The 21,785-nt window shown below is 48.8% G+C and overlaps 7 protein-coding genes across 7 annotated transcripts; 5 read left to right on the top strand and 2 right to left on the bottom strand.

The window, feature by feature from the left end:
* Nucleotides 1–832: 832 nt before the first annotated feature.
* Nucleotides 833–3,705, top strand: STE11 (ATP binding; the record flags this gene model as incomplete). Its single annotated transcript, XM_049254004.1, has 4 exons — nt 833–1,029; nt 1,097–1,170; nt 1,238–1,389; nt 1,444–3,705. 4 exons carry the CDS (start codon nt 833–835, stop codon nt 3,703–3,705), a joined length of 2,685 nt encoding a protein of 894 aa, XP_049107073.1.
* Nucleotides 3,706–4,271: 566 nt separating this feature from the next.
* Nucleotides 4,272–5,447, bottom strand: mrpl7 (54S ribosomal protein L7, mitochondrial; the record flags this gene model as incomplete). The annotated part of the gene is made up of 3 exons (XM_049254003.1): nt 4,272–4,395; nt 4,464–5,156; nt 5,212–5,447. 3 exons carry the CDS (start codon nt 5,445–5,447, stop codon nt 4,272–4,274), a joined length of 1,053 nt encoding a protein of 350 aa, XP_049107072.1.
* A 570-nt stretch (nt 5,448–6,017) lies between these two features.
* LOZ57_004964 (uncharacterized protein) lies at nt 6,018–8,452 on the top strand (the record flags this gene model as incomplete). The annotated part of the gene is made up of 5 exons (XM_049254002.1): nt 6,018–6,107; nt 6,222–6,314; nt 6,370–6,744; nt 6,819–7,467; nt 7,515–8,452. 5 exons carry the CDS (start codon nt 6,018–6,020, stop codon nt 8,450–8,452), a joined length of 2,145 nt encoding a protein of 714 aa, XP_049107071.1.
* A 582-nt stretch (nt 8,453–9,034) lies between these two features.
* On the top strand, nt 9,035–10,336 carry LOZ57_004963 (uncharacterized protein; the record flags this gene model as incomplete). Its single annotated transcript, XM_049254001.1, has 2 exons — nt 9,035–9,466; nt 9,533–10,336. 2 exons carry the CDS (start codon nt 9,035–9,037, stop codon nt 10,334–10,336), a joined length of 1,236 nt encoding a protein of 411 aa, XP_049107070.1.
* A 444-nt stretch (nt 10,337–10,780) lies between these two features.
* On the top strand, nt 10,781–13,819 carry PEP3_2 (tethering complex subunit; the record flags this gene model as incomplete). Its single annotated transcript, XM_049254000.1, has 3 exons — nt 10,781–10,997; nt 11,063–13,670; nt 13,735–13,819. 3 exons carry the CDS (start codon nt 10,781–10,783, stop codon nt 13,817–13,819), a joined length of 2,910 nt encoding a protein of 969 aa, XP_049107069.1.
* Nucleotides 13,820–14,007: 188 nt separating this feature from the next.
* On the bottom strand, nt 14,008–14,921 carry LOZ57_004961 (uncharacterized protein; the record flags this gene model as incomplete). Its single annotated transcript, XM_049253999.1, has 4 exons — nt 14,008–14,085; nt 14,180–14,486; nt 14,598–14,827; nt 14,883–14,921. The coding sequence occupies 4 exons, from the start codon at nt 14,919–14,921 to the stop codon at nt 14,008–14,010; spliced, it is 654 nt and encodes a 217-aa protein (XP_049107068.1).
* Nucleotides 14,922–19,697: 4,776 nt separating this feature from the next.
* On the top strand, nt 19,698–21,641 carry TPK2_2 (cAMP-dependent protein kinase catalytic subunit; the record flags this gene model as incomplete). The annotated part of the gene is made up of 1 exon (XM_049253998.1): nt 19,698–21,641. The coding sequence occupies one exon, from the start codon at nt 19,698–19,700 to the stop codon at nt 21,639–21,641; it is 1,944 nt and encodes a 647-aa protein (XP_049107067.1).
* Nucleotides 21,642–21,785: the final 144 nt, after the last annotated feature.

The raw sequence follows: 21,785 nt of genomic DNA, 5'->3' as shown, positions 1-21,785 counted from the left end.
CCCGGTCTGTAACAGCCTAGGGGCGTTGAGTTTCGGAGCCCAGCGCGGGCCCGCACTAGGTACTGACTTCTTCGCCCACGCCCACGCCCGCTGCAGCCAACGCTCGCCCAGCCCAGCCCAGCGCCGTGCTCGCCAGCTCCCGCTGCTATCTGTCTGTCTGCCTGTCTGCCTACTGCGCTGTGTCTGGCGGGCTGTCGCTTGCTGGCCAGCTTCAACCTCACTAGCCACTACTACTGCTACTCCCGTCGTTTCCGTCCCCCGCCCACTTGAAACTCCGCTGTTGTCGGTGGGTGGGACAGCGAGGCCGCCCTTTTTTACACTTTCCTGTCGAGCCCCGTCCAGGGTTCATATGAAACACACCTCCCTCCGACCGCAGAGCCAAACTATTTTGATCCTGAAGGGGAGCCAAAAGTCTCGTCGTGTCCTCCGTCGCGTTCCTCGCATTTTTTTTTTTTCGTTTCTCGTCTGCCGGCTTTTGTTTCGCGTCGCCCTCGCACCCCGGCTGCTCCCAGCAATAAAGCCGCTCCCGGGCCGGGATAAGAACCAATTCTGCCGTTCGGATTCCCGTCCACTGCCCTTCTACCCTCCCGGACTCTCTTGTGTAAGCCCTTCGGTAGCGTGTTGCCTGGTGTTGTGAAAGAACCGCTGCTCAGGTGTTATGTCCAGAAATACTCCCACCAAACCCTCTCTCGCGACCCCAGCAGCTCCAAGATGATAGAACCCTGGCCTGCATGCTGCTCTGCTTGAATCTTCTCGTTGATTTACGCCCTTTCCAGTCTCGCGTTCGACTGTCCACCGTTTTCCATTGCCATTTTCTGCTTCAAACGTGACCATGTTGAGTGCCCAGAGCCCCTATTCGTCGACTTTGTCGTCAGGACCGGTGCCCTCGTCAGCGACAACAACGATACCGTCCTACCTGACCTTGCCGGCTAAAAAGCCGTCCGGTTCAGTGTTAACGCGTGAAGGCGTGTTTTCCAGCCCCACCGAGTCTGAATTTTCTGATGGCTGCGACACTTTCGACTCTGTTCGGTAAGCTCTCGACTCGATAGCTACAGCTGCTCTACCCTGGTCATGAGCTTATGTGAATGTGCATTAGGGCCTGGGATGAGAAAAAAGTAATTGACTGGCTACATACCATCCGCTGCGGACAGTATGAAGCCATATTCAAAGGTGATTTTTCCTCACTTAAAATTTTATTTTCAGATCCAACGTGCTGACAAAAATTGCTACTGCGTAGCGAACCACTTCAATGGCGATAATTTACTCGATTGTGACCAGAAAATACTACAAGAAATGGGGATTAAGAAAGTCGGTGACCGGGTGCGTATCTTTGTTGCTGTCAAGCAATTAAGAAACAAAACTGTATCAAGTCGCAAAAAGAAAAATAGAGTAAGTGGTTTCGACTGGCCCCATACTCGATTCCATTCTTACCATTTTGGCTAGGATTCTTTTATCGCATTAGACGCGTCGAAATTCACACCGTCTTCTTCGGAATCACCGCGCCCAACTACCGCTCGTCAACAATCTGGTGGAGGCCGCCAGTGGCTTCGCCAGGAAAATGGAAAGGCCTCACCGAGACCCTCTTCCCCTCTCACCGAGCAGGATCGTGGATTACGACCATATCGCTATGCTGGTTCCAGCCCAGTAGAGAGCACTCGACGAGAGCCAGCACCTAGTATAGCTCGTCCGTCTGATACTGCACAAGCACCAAGGACTGCTGCACATATGAGACAAACCCCCAGTATCGATGGGCTTACAATGAGCTCTCTACCCCCGAATTCGCCTGTCATCCGAGTTATATACACTGGGGGACAGACTAAAGTGCTGAATGTCAAGCATTGCAAAACCGCAGATGACATAATGCTCGCTGTTCTGAGGAAGCTTTTATTGCCCGAAAGTCATTTTCGGAACTACTGCTTCTATGTTTTGGACGGCCTAGATCCCAACCCTGCAAATTGCAGGCGAATATCCGACGCAGAGTTGCTGCAAATATGTGACGGATCTGGTCGAGCGGAACGCGGTCGTTTGATGTTAAGAAAGCTACACGCTGGAGAGCCTGAAGCTGAGGAACTTCAGCGATCAGCTCAACTTGCAGTTGATGAGAGCCAGGTTGCCCATATGAATGCTTTGAGCTCCAGCAATGTGAGAAATCAAATCAAGCTCCAAAAGCTAACGGGCGAATCTTGGCACAATATCCGACAGCCTAGATCGCCGTTGACGGCCACGGATCGTCAAAAAGACGAGTTCCCCAAGCCAGCCGCGACCAGCCGAACGACCGATGCCCAACAAGGCCCGAAACTTCGCTCGTTTTTCGGTGCTCGACCACCCAGTGAAATGATTATTCATGAATTGACGTCATATTTCCCTAGCCATCAAAAAGAAGATATTGAAAAGACGATGCGCTTGTCAGTCCGGAGATCACAGCGGCTCAGCCGTGCTGCCAGCCGCTTGAGTGTGGTTAGCAATATTAGCCTGGCTTCCAGTCTGAAGGATGCGCCGCCTATTCCTAGCATTGCGGATACATGGTTGGCGGGAGCTGGACAGCAAGCCCGTGCGGCGAGGCCTCTTTCTGTTTCCAGATTCAATCTCCCTCAGATTTCTTTCCGTGACTCGATAGCGTCATCCAACCTACAGCCTCTACAAGAAGAGTCGCCTGTAGAACCAAATCGCAAGTCCTATGTGTCATTTGACAGTGCATCCGAAGCCCCTGGTGCAGAAACTAGGCCCGGATTCCTCGAGGAATCTGCTAGTGTTGCTGCCACAGATGGCGGCTCACTGAACGAACGATTGAGCATGCTGGTTGCTGAAGACGGTGAAGAGAACGATGACGGACTCGCTGATTTCCTTGCTGGAAACAATTTCAGCAATAGAAACTGGATGAAAGGTTCTCTCATCGGCGAGGGCTCTTTTGGCAGTGTCTTCCTCGCCCTTCATGCTATTACTGGCGAGCTTATGGCTGTGAAACAAGTCGAACTTCCGTCCGCTACGAAAGGAACAGAATTCGACAAGAGAAAAACGAGCATGGTTAATGCTCTAAAACATGAAATCGGCCTCCTGCAAGGTCTCCAGCATTCGAATATTGTGCAGTACCTTGGTACTTCAACTGATGATCAACACCTGAATATTTTCCTGGAATACGTGCCAGGAGGTTCCATTGCAACTATGCTTAAGCAGTATAATACGTTCCAGGAACCGTTGATTAGAAATTTCGTCAGGCAAATTCTCTCAGGCCTATCATACCTTCACAGCCGCGACATCATTCACCGTGACATCAAAGGTGCAAATGTTCTAGTCGACAACAAGGGCCAAATCAAAATCTCAGATTTCGGCATATCCAAACGCGTGGAAGCATCAACCATGCTTGGGGCCAGCTCTGGACACCTGCACCGCCCTTCGCTGCAAGGAAGTGTGTACTGGATGGCGCCTGAGGTCGTCCGCCAGACTGCACATACGAAAAAGGCAGACATCTGGAGTCTTGGATGCCTTGTTGTCGAAATGTTCATCGGCGCGCACCCCTTCCCTGACTGTAGTCAGCTACAGGCCATCTTCGCCATTGGAAATAATCGAGCTCGGCCGCCACCGCCAGAGAACGCTAGCAAGGACGCCATGGCTTTCTTAGATATGACATTTGAGCTTGATCATGAAAAACGGCCCAGTGCGGATGACTTGTTGAATAACCCTTTCTTAGGAGCTATGATTGCTTGATGGTTTTACTTCCATACTACACATACATCTATAACTCGTGTTCATGGCTGCGATGCCGCAACATGTCTACATCCGTCTCCTGATTCTTTAGTTTTTGTCTCGCATTTAGCCCTCGCTATTTATCGATTTATGAAGTCACGGATTTCTTAATGAGCTTGAATCATCTCCTTTTTTGCCCTACCCTTTACATGTGGAGTCCAATCCCCGGGTTGGTTTGGTTACCCATTGTTTTCTTCTGCAGCTTGCTGCCTGCTGAGAGCCCGTTTTGATAATGCCTGATCAGCTTTGTACGTACGAATATTTCGTTTCTGGTAACGGCTTTTTTCAACAAATACACCTCACTCATGACATATGAACCTCAGCTTCACAATAAATTGGAAATTATTGAATATTTTACAGGAAAACTTTATGGACTCCATGTGAGATTCTATAATACACGCTGTATGAATGGAAGCCAATTGCTGCTCGGCTACCCCGTATTGGGAGCCAAATCCCAATATAGGCTCAGGATTGACTAGGCCAAAAATGCACATCCAGAGGAGCTACAGGAGCTCAGACTGGGACTTTTAGTTCACAAATTTTCCGTAGAATGGAATTCCCATAGCGCTAAGTAGAAGTCTGGCGTCCTTGTCCATGCGAGCGGAGGTGTGGATGGTGATGTGGCAACCTGGAATCATTTTTGGTGGATACCTGAAAAACATGAATGCATTAGCATCGGCTGGCAAATTTCAATAAAGCTCAATGAAGGGGAAACTCACATATCATAATTCACCTCGATTTCGGGAAATAAAGCGACAACCTGCGGGTCCAGCCCAAGTGTGATGTTGCCGCTGCTATCACCACTACTGCCTTTGACACCCTTCCAGTCCTTGATCCTCGGCATAACCACATCGACAAGCTTTCCGAAGAAGTGGTACATATTCTCTCCACGGAGTTCCGCAGTCACGGAGACAAAATTCTTGCCAGGAGTGATGCCCCATTTCGGCACACTGCTTCTGGACGTGTGGGTCTCGGCTCTGACATTAGTGATAGCCTGTATAACCATGCCGCCGACGTGTAAGGGGGCCGAGCCGCTGGATATGGCTTCTTTGATGTAGCTGTGGACGGTGATTTTCTCGAGTTTCGGTATGTTCCTGAAAGTAATTGGTTTGCGGAGAAGACGGAGGACATCGCCACCTCTGGGCCCGCGGAGCGATCTATTTTTGTGATACGGTGAACTGTCGCCCCATGACCGAAGCCGCTCGGACTTGGGTGGTGGTGTGAACCCGGGTGGGTTGTGAACGTAGCAAAGGGTGAGGATGTCGGGGGCGATCGTCGATTCATATGTCTGTTCGACGCGAGAGTTGCTGAAGGGGCCTGGAACGAAAAGACGGGACGATGGATCCCATTCTGGAGGAGGTCTATGGGGGTGAAGAGGGCCCTTGTCGTATTTTGGGGAGCGGAATTGGTAGCTGAGAAGTGTGAGTACTTAACACAAGGCCAAAAAGGCATACTCAAACAACCTACCGACTACGAGGCAGCTGTTGCCTTCGAGCTCTGCTTCTTGCTATGGGATCAAACTTCTGGATCACGTCGGTATCTGCTTGCGAAGCTTCATAGAAGGTGGTTTCGGCCAAGTCTACTCGATCAGATGCGTTGTCGGAGACATTGCGCCGTAACGATGGTATAGGAGAATAGACTGATGTCACTAGGCGCCGAACAAACGCCTTTGAAAACTGTCCCAGAGGTTCATGGAGCGCCATCGTCCTGTTTGCGAAGCTCGCTGCCAAACACTCTCCGTTGTCGCGCCGTTTCGGTGAATTTTTTGCCAGGTTGAGTGTCACGTGGAAAGTGCAGCGCTGACAAAGAAGGTGCTGAGTCAGCCATTCTGTGGAGCCTGCCCCGCCAAGCGGTAACTTTGTTCTATTATGTCAGAGGTGGCAGCAACCTGACACACGAAGGACATGATATGATCATGAGGCTGGAGACTTTTGAGACCTGCCTCCGCCCGTTTATATCTACCGGTGGTTTCACAGCAGTATATTCGATCATTACATGTTTCTGGAATCAACGCTGCCCGGCACAAATATCGCCTGTATTCCAGCCCTGGCATCTTCGGGATGTTTTTACATCTGACGCTCACGTCATCAACCCGTTTCCTGTATGCGGGCCCCTTAGTAAAAGTACGCAATTAAAGTGCTATCTCTGCGTCATTAGAATTTGTCAGTGAGGGTCCCAGTTGCTTTCCCAACGTACCCCCATCCACTGACTGAAGCTTTGGCCTGCAGCCATCCTCGTCGTTCCCCTAATACCCACCCGCACAGCCCTGGACTATGGGTAGTAACATTCACCGGTTGCTCCCAAGAAGGGATAAATTTCTGGGCAAGGATCTTTCAGGGTGGATTCTAAAGGATACCTCAAATGTTAGTTGGCTCACATTCGCCCTCCCAACGTTTTCTGGAATTCATAAACACCACACGGCCCACTTCTATCTCCGCATATTGTAACGGGATGTTAATGCTCCTTTATTCTTCTAGGAGTCAACATCTGATTCAGTCTGGAAATTATTTTCAGCTGAGCAATATGAACCAGACAGCAATGCCTCACAGACCAAGGTGTTAAAACAGTCTGTATGTTCCTCCAAGTAGTTGGTTATAGGAGGATATTATACTCATAGAAGTTTAGATTTCTAAGCTTGAACAACGTATCTCAGCCTGCCGCGTTGCTAATATCGGGAAGCCGCAAATCCGATATGCTCTTCAATCCTATTACTCTGGGGGCGACGTGGAAAAAGCCTTTGAACTTCTTATGATTATTGAAGACTCCATTGGGGGCATTCTTAGGACGTATCGACCCAGTACGAAACTCCTAGGGGCCGAAAATAGAAAAGGCGTTACATGCTATCTTGATGCACTTCTTTTTGCGATGTTTGCGCGCCTCGACTTCTTTGAGGGTGTTCTCTACAACACTTTCGATGATGAGCCTCGAAGAAATTTAGTGATTTTTTTACGCTTTTGGGTAAACATGTTACGCTCTGGGAAACTGATTACTACCGATATAGTGCGTATCCTTTCTGTTTCATTCATCCTATCTACGTACCTGTCGCCTTTAACGTTATACTGATACATTTTTAGACAAAGCAGCTTCAAGGGATACTGGCAGCATGCGGCTGGGCTGGCGCAGCTCAATTAAAACAACAGGATGTCTCGGAGGCATTTTCCTTTATAACAGAGAAGCTAGAGCTACCACTGATCACGTTGAAGATGGATATTTTTCACACAGGTAAGGAGGAGGCGGGTGATGATCATAAATTTGTGAATGAGCGTCTTTTAGAGGTTGCAATACCCCCATGCCTTGATGATAGGCCAATCACTCTCGAAGAATGCTTGGAGGCATATTTTAATAACCGCGTCGAGGTCAAGCGGTTTCTCAACCGCCAAAATACTTTACGGTCCATTTCATCCATGGATTCCCTGAGCAAATGCGGTGCAGATCACATTGAAATAGCGGAACCCGACTCCTGCCCTGCCTCACCCTCTCATTTTTCCCAATTCCCTACTCTTTCAGAAGAGAGACCTTTATCACCGGAGACACCAACTACTCCACGAAAGCAGCCGAGAGCACGTCGTACCGCTAGCATTTTTCGAGAACGTTTCATCCCAGATTCTGTCACTGTCAATAATAAGGCCGAAGGACACGGTGCGGGACCAGCCAATCGATACAGGAAAGGCAGCATACGAAAGGAGGTATTGATGCCTGCATGGCAAATTTTCAGTCTTATTCGTAAGTAGCTCTCTTCTTTGGCAGGAATTTGCATTTAATCTTCGTAGCTTGGTATACCGATGGCCTCCCTACCAATGACGCAGAGACCGCTTCACATTTTTCGACGAAGCGGCCGATTCTAGGAATTTGCCTAAAACGATACTCTGTACTCCCAAATGGAACGACCGTTCGCCTCGATACCTACATAGATATTCCTACAGAAATAGGCCTACCTCATTTTATCAAAGACGATAACTTGGAAGAAGACGCTCCTTTGTACGGAAATTTCAAACTTTCCTTGCAGGCTGTGATTTGCCATCAAGGGAATTCCGTTGATTCTGGCCATTACATCTCTCTCGTTAGAGGCTCCTCATTAGTGGATTCTAATACCTCCTCGAACGATAGTTCACTAAGCGACGATTCGTTTCCAGATAATATCAACAATTACTGGCTACGCTTCGATGATATTGCCCAAGAGCGTATTACTGTTGTCGATATTGAGAAAGCCCTAAAAGATGAATCTCCATATCTTTTGTTCTATCAAATACTCCCAATAAACGCTGATCCGGCGGACCTCGTTCCACCGCCTTACGAAGAGTCCAATGGCTATGGCGGCGTGCTCCTGGAAAAAGGGATATATGAAAATTCAGAGGCCACTTCAGCGACTGAATTACAAGAACAAGTATCAGCAAAATCTTCAGTTGAATATAGCAAAAAACTGCTGGAACCGCCAATTGAGACGGATATGAATGGAACTCCCGATAAGTCTCGATCTTCCAGAAACAAATCCAGGTCACGCAGTAGGCCTGCTTCATCGGACAATAAATTCTTTTCCTATTTATCACGTAGGAAGAGCACAGAGCCCCTCTCTAGACGGAGCATTGAACATATGAACAATGTCGAAAAACGGCATTCAGCGGATATTCCTGTCGAGAATGAGAGAGTCTCCCGATCAATAACTCTAAAAAGGGCAACACGGCCTGATAGAGAATGTGTGGTAATGTGATAAATTTGCTGTGTCTAGAGCTCTCAGTTTTATGATACCCTTGCAAGTATTGGATTGGTCTCCTTTTTGATGCAGTTTAACCTTGGAGTATAGAGCATGTGCATACATAACATACATTTTTGCATTGTGGAGTTATGAAATACCCATTCGCAGGAGAATAAAGGCGTACTAAATTTCAGTTCCAGTGCCTCCATTGATTGGACTCCTAAATTTCATGTTCATACCCCCTAATTTCAGAGAAGCTATATGGATTTCTTTTTGAATGTTTGCAACGGTCTGTTAAATGGGAGGTCATTCACGAATATCACTCGGAGACAAAACACCTATAGTTATTCAGGACCACATAAGGGTTTCCCAAATTGAACCAGATTACTACTTACCGAGATATATGTACTTCGTATGGTTCTAGCTATTTATAGCACTGTGCTCCTTGCAACCATATTGCTTTTGCCAACATCGAGTTCGTGATTGGGGGGCATCCCTGGTTTTACCCTCATTATTTATACAGTAAAAAATGCCATCGAACTGCTTAGCATCATTTTACGTTAAAATTTACTTATAATTCTTTTGGAAAGAAAAATAATGCGGATTTTACCTCTACTCAGGGGACGTACCGTAACCCTGGAGGAAGCCCTTCTCGAAGATGACCACATTTTGCATCATTTGGAGCACCCCAAGAAGAAGGAGAAGTTTTGGGAGCTGTTGGGCACTCACAAAAGTGACATTGAAGAAGCTGTTAAATTCCATCTCCGTATCGAGGGTTGCTGTGTTACAGAAGAAAAAGAATGGCAGTCTGGCAGCTTTAACGTTGTTATTCCCGTAATCCTCAGCCCACCTTCTGAAGAGCGAGTAATGATTCGAATTCCTTTACCATATAAGATCGGAGGGGAGCTAAACCCTGGAAATGTGGAGAAGCTACGAGGTGAGGTAGCAACATACATTTGGATCCATGAGAATTGCCCCACCGTTCCTATCCCAACTCTGCATGGTTTTGCGTTTCTTGACGGAACAACTGTGCGTGACTTTTATTTTTTATTGTTTTTCATTACTCTGCAAAGCACTGTTTAGTTAACTTCATAGCCTAGTTTGCGGAGCCATCTTGCGTATCTTTTGCCGAACATCTTCAATGGTACTCAAATCGTACCGTACCTTCAGGCTCACTCAAGGCTGCCAGCATCTTGCCCATATGTGAAATTAAAGCATCTAAGCCCAATCAAGACTGGATACATGATTATAAGCTATGTGAAAACCGGCCGTATTCTGTCCGGGGATTGGAAGTCCATTTTGCATGATACCTCACGGCGGCGGACACTTTTTAATGACCTTGGTAGAATAATGGTTGCGCTGAACAGCATTCCGCTACCTCGAATTGGCTCTCTCTCCATGAATAATGACGGTGTTATTGATGTAACGAATCGACCTCTGACACTTCGACTTCACACAATGGAAAATGAAGGCATTCCAATAATCCCGCGGGTTTCAACTTATGAGTCTATAGAACCATATCTTCTGGACTTCTTACAATGTCATGACAACCGCATTCATTACCAGCCCAATGCCGTTCATGATCATAACGATGGGATAATGCAATGCTCTTCTTTGGTCATGATGCGTGGTGTCATGCATCAATATCTATCCCGTCAGCACCGCAATGGGCCGTTTCTGCTGACACTAACAGATCTCCACGCAAGCAACATATTTGTGGATGAGGACTGGCACATTACTTCTCTCATTGACTTGGAATGGGCTTGCTCGTTCCCAGTTGAGATGCAAATACCTCCTTACTGGATCACTTGCCAGGCTATTGACTTGATGGGAAGCAAAGAGCAACTTGAGGAATTCACTGCGGTAATCACGGAATTTATGGACACCTTCGAAGAGTAAGAGAAAATGTTTCGAGGTGCCGATGCAACCCAGGCAAAAATTATGAAAAATTGCTGGGAAAACGGGAGCTACTGGTATTTTCTAGCAGTCCATAGCCCGAAGGGATTGTGGCGTGTGTTCAGAGACCATATCCAGCGCCGCTTTTGTGAAGAACACCTCACTGAGCCTCTATTTGACCATATTGTTGCCCCGTACTGGGCTGTAGGTACACAGGAACTGATTAAGAAGAAAGTGGCAGACGATGTTGAGTATCACAAACAAGCTGAGGATGCGATTTGGGGAAGGTGACGCTTAGTCATAGTGAGTGAACTTTATTGGGAGAGTGACTGGCTAGTTTCTTGGCAGAGCGTCACGAGTGGCTGTTGGCTCGAGGAGCTTCACGCAGTGCTCTGACAAGTACCTGGAAGTTTCTCGCAATGCTATGACTTTGCAATTCGGCGCATAATGGCGCTGGATGGGTCTAATGGCTATGTTGCCTCCAGTAACCTGGCGAAGCTAACCGAGCCCGCGTTGCCGATTTTCAGCGTCGAACGAGTCCAGCTCGCCTTCTCAGTCGCCGCGGATTTCGTCGCTGCGCAAGTTGCTAATAATGTTGTGATCCTTGCACTGGCTACCGGACGAATTTTGAGGATTGACTTGAATAATCCTGAGGATATTGATGGTCAGACCCTTTCCCTCTGATTTCAGCCATAATCAACATCCAATGCTAACACGGTTGCCCTCCAGATATCGACTTGCCTAAGAAATCTTCTGAGATTGGCATTATTCGTCGCATGTTCCTTGATCCATCCGCTTCACATCTCATAATAACCACTACTCTCGGCGAAAACTACTACCTCCATACTCAATCGAGGCAACCTAAGCATCTCCCAAGATTAAAAGGCGTGTCTATTGAATCAGTAGCATGGAACCCCGCGCAACCTACAGCATCAACGAGGGAAATATTAGTTGGTGCAGCAGATGGGAATATCTACGAAGTATATATTGAACCAACAACGGAGTTCTACCGCAGAGATGAAAAATATGTCCATTCAGTATACAAGCTACCCGGCACTGCGGCAACTGGCCTCTGGGTAGACTTTGTTGCTGGCAAGCAAGACCTACGCCATATCCTGGTATCTTCGAATGGGAGAATCCTCTATTTCAGGGGGAAAACAAGTAGACATGGGAAGGAGGGAGGTAGTTCGTTATATGCGGATTTATTCCAGAGAGAAAGTCCACTAGTCCATGAGCTTAGCTCAGCATCTTTGTCCGCCCCCTGTGTACTGGCAGTACAACCGGATGCCTCCGAGGAAGCATATGGCAATGAATTATTTAGCCAGAAACACTTTGCGTGGTTATCCGCCCAAGGAATCTATCATGGTGGTGTTTTAAACTCATCCTCCCATCCAGAAGTCGGAAACCGGGTTTTTGAAACAGCGAAAATGATTCCTCGATCCGACCTACCCGCTACAGAGTCCGCGAGAGGCGGTAAAAAACTCATTCAGGATCCAGTGATGGGAATGACCCTATCACAATGGCATATACTTACTCTTGTTGAAGGGCGTATTATTGCCATCAACCGGTTGAACGGTGAAATTGTATACGACCAAGCTGTACTTGAACCAGGCGAGAGTTCCCTGGGCCTAGTTTCGGATTTAAAGAAGAACACCTACTGGTTGTTTACTGGACAAGAGATATTCGAAATTCGTGCAAACGACGAAGACAGAGATCTTTGGAGAATATTTCTTAGTGAGCAACAGTTTGATGCAGCCCTACGATATGCCCACGGTTTAGCCCAGAAAGATGCCGTTGCTACTGCCTCTGGCGACTTTCTAGCCAGCCAAGGCCAGTATCTTGAAGCTGCGCAGGTTTGGGGCAAGAGTAGTAAGCCCTTCGAGGAAGTATGTCTGACTTTCATCAACAAAGGAGAAACAAACGCTCTGCGCAAATATCTCTTAACCCAGATGACGACGTATAAGAAATCGTCTACTATGCAACGGACAATGATAGCTAGCTGGCTTATTGAAGTATTCATCTCGAAACTAAACGCCCTTGATGATGCTGTCCTGACCAAAGCAGAACTGGCGGAGGGATCTAGCGTAGTAGATACGAAGGAGCAGCTTCGAACAGTCAAATCCGAATTTCAAGCCTTTGTGACAAAGTACAAAGCTGACCTTGATCACAAAACCGTTTATGATATCATTGGCAGCCATGGTCGCGAAGAAGAATTATTGTACTTTGCGATTGCGGTTAACGACCACAGTTTTGTCTTATCCTACTGGATCCAGCGTGAGAAGTGGGCTGAGGCTCTGGACGTACTCAAAAAGCAGACAGACCCGGATGTTTTCTACAAATACAGCAGCGTATTAATGACACACGTTGCCACGGAGTTTGTAGATATCTTAATGAGACAAACAAACCTCGACCCCCAAAAAATCATTCCAGCGCTTCTCAGTTACAATAAGGAGACAAAAGTACCTCTTTCGCAAAATCAGGCCGTTCGATACACTAACTTTATTATCGCAAATCATCCTGACCCTTCGGCAGCAGTTCATAATACTCTAATATCTATATATGCCTCCCATCCTTCACGATCCGAAGCAGCTCTTCTCTCATACCTAGAGTCTCAGCCGATATCTCCACCTCCTTATGATGCAGATTTTGCTCTCCGCCTGTGCATCCAGCACGGCCGTGTGCAATCGTGCGTCCATATCTACAGCATGATGGGTCAATACTTCGAGGCCGTGCAGCTTGCTCTGAAACATGATGACATTGAACTTGGTGCCCTTGTTGCCGATCGACCAGAAGGCAATAACAAGCTTCGCAAGAAACTGTGGCTTCTGGTTGCGGAGAAGAAAATCCATCAGCCTGGCACCGGGATCAAAGATGCTATTGAATTTCTCCGCCGTTGCGAACTTCTACGAATTGAAGATCTCATTCCGTTTTTCCCTGATTTCGTGGTGATCGATGACTTCAAAGACGAGATCTGCACCGCTTTAGAGGACTACTCACGTCATATCGATTCTCTCAGGCAGGAGATGGATAATTCGGCCCATGTTGCTGATCAAATTAGAAGGGAGATTGCGGCACTAGGAACGCGATACGCAATCGTGGAACCGGGTGAAAAATGTTGGATATGCTCCATGCCCGTTCTCAGTAGACAATTTTTTGTATTCCCTTGCCAGCATGCGTTCCATAGCGATTGCTTAGGAAAGAAAGTGATGGGCGCCGCTGGTGCAGGGAAGAGGAAGCATATCAAGGATTTACAGGCAGAGATGAGCAAGGGAACCAACACTGCTCCGAGAAGAGAGCAAGTCATTCGTGAATTGGATGGCATGATTGCAGAGGCTTGGTAAGTTCTTTACCCTTAGGTTTACCTTTTTTACCTTTTGAGAAGCTGACAGTTTTCTGAATAGCATTTTGTGTGGTGATTATGCGATTAAGCAAATCGATGAGCCATTTATTGGCCCATCGGATGATAGGAATGAGTGGGCATTATGAAGACGAAGCTACATTTATCTCTTCGCAGGCTCGCACATAGACGTCTATCTTGTTCGGGGAAACAACGCCCAATGATGGAAGACCTCACGACCCCATTAATCTTTTATCAGAGTCTCCCGAAATTCTTGTAATGACGCAGAAACTTAGTAGAGTGGCCCAAAGTGAAGCAGACACGAGCTTTAGCCAAGTTAAACCTCATGCTCAATATCCGCTACACGGGGAACCCTGTCAACCCTGACCCTTGCAAACGCGGCAACAAGATCGATCTTCGTCCAATCTGTTAGCAGGACACTGAGAAATGACGCAAAAAAGAGGAGATCATCAAGAAGGGAAAAAGGAAAGCTTCTCCAAACAACGTACACACTGGTGGATGGTCTCCACATCCTCCATGGCCACCCCCACTCTTCGTATTCCTCTGAGGTGCCAGTGCGATTCGTTTTTCATGTTTTGCACCACCAGGCTGGAGAGAACAACAAGCTCGGTCTCGATGTCATTAATGATCGAGTGGTCGGAGAGGTATAGGCCATATGAAATCTGGTAGGAAAGCCAGAGAAAGTCTTGGTGCGAGCCTAGCACGTCTGCGATGCGGTTGATATTATTTCCATAGAGGCGGTCGAGCCAGGCTTTGCCACGGGCGTACGTCTCAGGGCCGGATTGCCAGTTTTCTCTAGAACAGAATAATGAGGACTAATTTTCTAATCGTTGCCTTTCAAAGTTGATTGTTCGTAGTGCTCCGTAGAGTATGCCCTTGTATGGATCAAGAATGGAATTGACAAACCTTGAAAATGACAAATCCCTATCCTCCGGCCTCTCAATCTGCGAGAGGCCGAAGATGACCTCCAGCGGACGAGCAACGCCTATGGTACACACAGTTTTGAACAGTGCTTCTCGCAGTCGCCGGACGAGTCGCTGGCGGGACTCCGGCGTGGAGTATTCCGGCTTCGAGATGAGATACGTGTACAGCTGGACGGCAGCTTCGGTCTGGTTGGCAGAGACCAGAGCAGTGATCTAGGTTTCCCCCATGGCACGAATTACTTTAGCGCCCTCTGGTTTGAGATGGTACAGTTGAGGGGTCGCGTGTGCACTGTGGGCTGAAGATCATTGTTCCAAGGAGCGGGGGAAGAGAACAGTGCGCCATGGACGAGGGGGAAAGCCTACGGGAATTAGATACCAGCTATTCTGGCCCAGGCTGGCGGAGGGGAATTTTTCCTCGAGGGCTTCGAATAAGCAATTTGCTTCTTCGGGAGTCCTCTCCGGCGGATAGGCGTGCTCCGTGCTCGAACGAGACATGGTGTGGCTCGCGGGCGGTTAACTGAAACACGGCCGTGCGAAGGTGATGCTAGTATCCGGGTAGGGATTTCTGGGCAGTGGTGAGGTGGCCGTTGGGGGCGACGGGTACGCTGCGGAGGTGTAACTATCCTGAGGCACGGGAGGTTCTGGGACCAGTAGATGCGGGATGGATGGCTATGGTGGTGGGACTTGCAGACCCTTTAAACTAGCAAGGTCGGCAGGGAGAATATATTCGGACATTTCGACAGCTACGCAGCAGATGGCGATATCACCGGTGAGAGGCCAACTGTACCACAGCGGCAACTTAGCGCCGCTTGATAACAGCTGTCTGGAGCTGATTCTTCTACACTTGTCCGTAGAGCATTGTCGCAGGTTCAGCTTTGGCAAGATACCGCTGTCCGCAGCTGAAAACATGGTATACTTGAAACTGGAAAGTCTGCTGGTTTCTATGGTCTTACCCAAAGTCGTGCTCGACTGCATATGGCCGAGCATTCCTCCTACGGGCACCTGCTGGTATCTTGTGGCCTTGGTTTCATCAGGAATTCATCCGGGGCCCGTGAGTGCATTCATTCATAGGAAATACGATACGTGCTACGTTACTCGACACGAGAGGGGATGACGACGACCGTACGTCTATATGTGCATATCTTGATGCCATTGAAAGCCAAGCCGGGTTGGGATCATCGGTGGTATACCGAACACCGGTGCTTGTAAAAAGAAATCACGCAAATAATATCCCGAACTAGGGAAAATCTCGAAAAAACGACAAATAACGTGCGCGCGTTTTGCTGCAGTCCACAGGAGATGTAGTACATTTTGTGAACTTAAGGAGGGTGTTCCAGTTTTGAAAGAAGCTATACTTGGCCCGACTGGAGCTTTGACTGGGTGCGACAACAGCTATTTGTGAGAAGTTGAATCTATTCAATTCTTAGAGTGTGGCGGGGAACAAAGCATTTGGTCCTATCGGATACCGAGCCATTTCTTCATATAGCAGATATCAAAGGGTAGCCTTGTGTTCCAGATGGGCTTGTAAAAATATGTGGGAGGTCAGGTGTGATTGAACAACAGTGAGACATGGATGCTATTGCACATTTCCACAACCTGGCGGGACAACGACCATAAGGTCTCTGCATTCATTTTGTGGAAAAAAGAAAGTTCTAGTCATTAATCATAGCGAGTGCAGGGTAATCAGCCAGAAACACACAATTCTACCCGGCAGTACCATTGCCGGGAAGACTGGATCAACCATGTGTTGCAACAATACATACTGCTGAAGCCCCGGGAGCATGCGAGCAACTGCAAGAAGAAAACTTGTCAGAAGGGCGGACGGGCATAGCTATTGGCGAAGCAGTCAGCATCAAGGAAAGTAAAATCAAAATCCGCAAGGATAATGAAAGAGGATGCACGAATCAACAGTCCAGAAGCGGACAATAAAGCATGCACATGCATTGTTCATTGTCTCCGATGAGGGCGGTGAAGCGGCGCGGCTTGCTGTCAAATGCACGACAGATGCGCTCCATATATCTGCAAAAAGGCTACGGTAGCGTTGTTAAATAATCCAGGGTGCAGGAGAAGTCCTGTCGCACTTCAATTCCGTGATGAAGAAACGACAGGCTTAGAAGAGAAGGGGTCTCTTGCGGCGGCCATGGCAATTACTATTCCCTTGGCTTGCAGCCAACCGGGAGAAGACCGCAAATAGTAGTAACACCGGGCCACCTAGAATAGACCAGACATTCTGTTGCAGCTGTATGCGAGCCCGATTGCGGTGGTTTCAATGGTGAGAGAGGAACGACCTGGGCCGCGGGTACTCAGATAACAGTCAGGATCCAGTGGGATGATAAGGTGGTTTGCCAACGGCGCAGGATGAGAAAACAACGCGGTAGGATCCGATCCAAGTACATACAAACGGACATATGCGCGAAACCTGAGACTGCGGAGGTATCAAGGTGGTGTACGGCCCCTTTTAGCAGCGAGCGTGTTACAGAACGATCAAGAGGACCGAATCCAAGACCAGTTTCAAGATTTTCGAGGATCAGCAGGTCGGCACGGGTTGCTCAACCGTCGAACCACTATTTTTGAGCAAGAATCATGGTCGAGGCGGTACCTGGCAACACACTCAAGCAACGCGGGCAGCCAGGTACCGGACCAGCTTATATAAGACGCGTTGATTTCTGGATGAGCGGGAGGCTGAGTCATCAAGCTTGGCCGGCGGGAAGGGGCGGCGGCGCAGCATGATTGGGCGGCCACGCTCACCACTCGTGCGCGCGGGCAGCCCTCCATCTCGCCGCTGGCGTCATGTATTTTTCGCCTGGGCCCGTCGAGAGCGGCCGCTGCTCACTTGATCTCTTCGCAGCAAAGTCTCTTTGACCACCGTGTGGATCGCTGCGCCAAGCCGCGTTCACCTAGCAGTCCACAAATCAGAACGCAGCCTGGCCTGCGAGTTTTGAAACGCGAATGACGAGTCGTCCAGCAGGGGTCACCTGCTCTATTCTTTGCTGGCAAACTCCTGCCCCCTCCCAACAAGACTCCCTGACTAGCCCCGAAACAGCTCGGACGGCCAGGATGGCAAGGGTTCAGGCGTGGAGGGAGTGGGCGCAGGACTAGTCGATTCCCAGACAAACAAAAGCTTCGCTCACTGGACGACCATGGACTGGGGCGATCCTCTTTTTCTTGTTTGTTGCAGCGGGCGGCCCATCGCTTCCCCATGTGGATTGCCCGAAACCGCTGAGCGGTTAAAAAATGCGGGGTTGGGCGAGGTTGTTTTCCGGCGAAAACACGGCTGCCTCCTGCTGGAGCTTCACGAAGGTCCTCTCCGGAGGGGGCACTCACCGCGATTCGACATCCAGTTCGTGGGTGATAGTAGGGCCGATAATGCAGGGGACACAGCCAAATGGACTGGGCGAGCTCCGGCGGGCGTGTGGACACGTAGGACTGCGTAAGGGCTTCGTATCGGGACAGGTGGCCCGAGGGTTGTCGCCATCACCGCCGGCGTTGTCATGGCCACGTTGGCGATACCTTTTCGGGACAAGCGCCGGCCGTGGCAGTAGCGGCCGCCACGCACTTCGCGCTGCTTCTAGCGCTTTCGTCCGTCCGGGTTCCACAGGTACCTGCGCGGTACTGAGAGTGACATGCCGCAGGCTGCCGGGGTTGCGTGAGCCACATGTATACCTGCGTAGCCCCCAGGTCGCGCTGGCTCCCATTCGCCCACGCCGCAGCAGCCGTCTGCACACCGCCATCCACTAGTTCGTCCAGTCATCCTCCGTCGCCCCCTTCCCTTATCACGCTGTCTGCTGCCCTTTTCCTCCGTCCATCCATCGCCATCTCTCTTTTCCTCCTCCATCTCTACCTCTCTCTCTCTCTCTCTCTCTCTCTCTTCCTTCTTTGTCTTCTATCCCCCCGTCACGCCTTCCCGTATCGCTCCGCTACACACACCCTCCAATCCTCTCCCACCTCTCCTTACGTCTTCCGCTCCCTCTACGACCGTCTCCCTCCGCTTGACCACCACCTCGCATATCGTCCCTCTCTCGTCCTAAATTTCAGGATGCTAGTGTGTTGCCAACCAGACGGATAGTTGTTAAATCTCGCAGCTCGATCTACTGCCTGGCTTGCTGATTATCCAACACACGTCCATCCTCCTGTGCCGCCTCTCCTCGGTCATTCGGTAGCTCAGTTTGTTGAAGCATACTCCGATCGCAATTATTACGAAGTCAGCATCTCGTACTTCAAGCAATTGACACACTCTCTCGACCTCTCCTTCAGTCACCCGCGGCCTTTGGTGATTGTATCAAGTGGATCCAGACAGTTGGCAGACAAGTCAGTGCTTCATTGATCGGACCTGTTTCGAAAAAGGCCACTTTGCCCTCCAATATTTCGGCCACGCTTTGTGAAGTGCCGGAAAGCAACAATATACACCTACGACGGGTTTCCACTGGACACGTTGCCATTTAGATTCGCTAGAGCACGCTTCTCCGCAAATCTTGGTCCTTTTGGCGTTTGTGACTCATAGCAGAGGTCCCGTGGACTTTGGTCCACGTTGCCTATTCTCATTTCGCCAGTCCATCCTCCAATTCAACTGCCATCGTCCATAGCTCTCCTACGACAAAAACACAGAGCGTCATCCACCTAGTGGGAACTCACGACCTGTAACGAAGCGATATTTATTTCTTTTTCCCTATTTGATCGAAAGTTCGACCCGTTCTTGTTTATATATATTTCCCTCCACTATACAAAACATTGACCAATCGAGGTCCCTTCTTTTACAGCAAACCCCAAATGCAATCATAACGATCTTTAATTTTCTTTTTCTATTTCGAGGGTAGGCCCGTCCCCTCACACGTACTCCCTACGGCGGCTTTTCCTTTGTCCTGTCTTCCCTGAATTGCATTCTATGAGCATATAAGTCAACAGTACGGTGTTTTTCTGCTTTTCTAGTTCGGGTTCGGGTTTGAGGTTGTTGTTTTTTCTATTACAGTACTCGGCCAGCGGCGGAGGCTAAGTGTTTCCATTCTCCTGAGCCTTGACATATTTAATCATTGTTCTCTCCTACCGGAACGGATTCTTTTCCCTATCCCCCTCATCCTCGACGATTATGGATTGCTTGCGGGACAAGTTTGTGCAGGGGCAGCTACTGGACGGTCGATTCCTTACGGTTACTCCCCTTAACCATGGATCCTTTGGAATGGTATTCCTTGCCCAGGATACCCTGACCGGTGAACAAGTAGCGATCAAATGCCTGACCAAGTCTACCTCATTTGATCCGTCAGCCTTGACCGTCGATGAACGCTCCGAGGAAATGCAATGCCATGCTCGTCTTGGCTACCATCCGAACATTGTCAATATGGTTCACTCCTTCGAAACACATGCCCATATCTTCTTGGTGCTCGAGTATTGCTCCATGGGCGATTTGTACGAAGCAATTCGGGTGGATAGAGGACCCTTGGAGACCGAGCACGTCCGTGATTTCATGTTTCAACTCGTTGGCGCTGTGGAATACATGCACTCTAAAGGACTATACCATCGTGATATTAAGCCCGAAAATATTTTTTTGTGCCAGGATGGGTCCATGAAACTTGGTGATTTTGGGCTCGCAACTCGTTCTAATTGGTCTTCTGAAGCGTGCGTGGGAAGTGACCGGTATATGGCTCCCGAGCAATATGAACCGACCGCTGCAGGATACGCACCTGCCCAGGCTGATATTTGGGCTATCGGAATTTGCCTTCTTAACATTTTATTTTCGAAAAATCCTTTCGTTACGCCAACGGAGTCTGATGTTCTTTTTGCCGACTATTCTCGAGACCGCCAGTCTCTCTTTGATATATTTCCAAACATGTCTCAGGATACTTTCGAGATTTTGACCCACTCTTTGGCCATTGACCCGAAAAAGCGATCTCTTTCTGCCATGCGCGCTGCTATCGTTCGTGCGGTTTCATTTACTACCGACGACGAATCCCTGGATGAGTTCTGTACCGAGGATCGAAATGTGGTTCCTGCAAGTGGATATCGTGAACCACTTCGCACGCCATCCATCCAAAGCCCTCAGATGAATCAAGACGACTCTTTTCCATGGACGAAGGCTCTCCAGACTACTCCTCAGCAAGCAGTGCGTCAATTATCTGTGATACCTGATACCGAAGTTGACTCCGAGGACCTATTTGCTACGTCTGGCGATGAAGGCATGTCATGGTATACGGGCAAGTATGGCTGTTCATCAGTCGTTTCTGGATTCGATTCACTCTTAGGCCAATCCTTGCAATACAAGACACAGCCCAGGGATTGCTACCACCAACCTGAGCTTGCTCCGGTCAGTGGTTCTCTTCCCGAACCTAGAGGTGTTCCGATTCCTTCCATGTCTATGGTCTTTGGCAAGGACGATCAAGTTTCAAAGAGCTGGAGTGATTTGTGGGATGAAGATCAAATGGAAAATGAAGCCCTTGAACTTCACAATCGTCAGGCTCACAACGCTCGTACCTGGAGCCAGGAAAGCAGCGATCTGAACGTCCAATCTCCTCGTGGCCTAGTTGAGCTTGACCCAATCTCGTCCATTCTCAATTCTCGTTCCGGTGCTTCTAACAGACAAGCCCACAACATTCCTATCCCATCTGCCAAGCAATACGGATCTGCCCCGTCACCATCTTCTACCCACTTTAGTCCATCGAAATATTCACCTTCCAAACAAACAGCCATGGATAAATGGGCAGCTTTGGGGCAGAAGAGACGCAACTATCACCCCAAAGAGCTTGAGTGTCCACAATCGAAGACAAAGTCAGCTATGAGTCGCAGCTGGCGTCGCGACACTGGTGGTAGTGTTTTCGAATCCGAAAACGAGCCTCCGGCCTGGAAGGGAATTGGCTTGAGGAATAATCGTCAACGCCAGCCGCACCATTCGCCAACACATTTGCTGAGCAAAGACTGGCGCCACGACCCGTTCCAGACAATCAAACCCAAAAAGGACGTGTGTCCCTTCTTTATTGATGATCACGGTCTCGACGAAGAGTTTGATTTTATTGGCGAGTGGCAAGACTTTCATATATGACGCTCCAAACTCCTGGTCTCTCCTTGCTTTCTTTTCTTTACGTCAAGACATCTTTTCCCAACTCCCCTCCTGCTTCGGTGATTTCTGCAGCCTGACTTTTATTTTATGATATCGACTTGTTTTGAAGCGTTTCCTATATATTAA

The sequence above is a fragment of the Ophidiomyces ophidiicola genome (genome assembly GCF_022830035.1).
Source record: "Ophidiomyces ophidiicola strain CBS 122913 chromosome Unknown scaffold_22, whole genome shotgun sequence".
Lineage (NCBI taxonomy): Eukaryota > Fungi > Ascomycota > Eurotiomycetes > Onygenales > Onygenaceae > Ophidiomyces > Ophidiomyces ophidiicola.
Note: the sequence above shows the minus strand (reverse complement) of the source record. Positions and strands in the feature narration are given on the sequence as shown.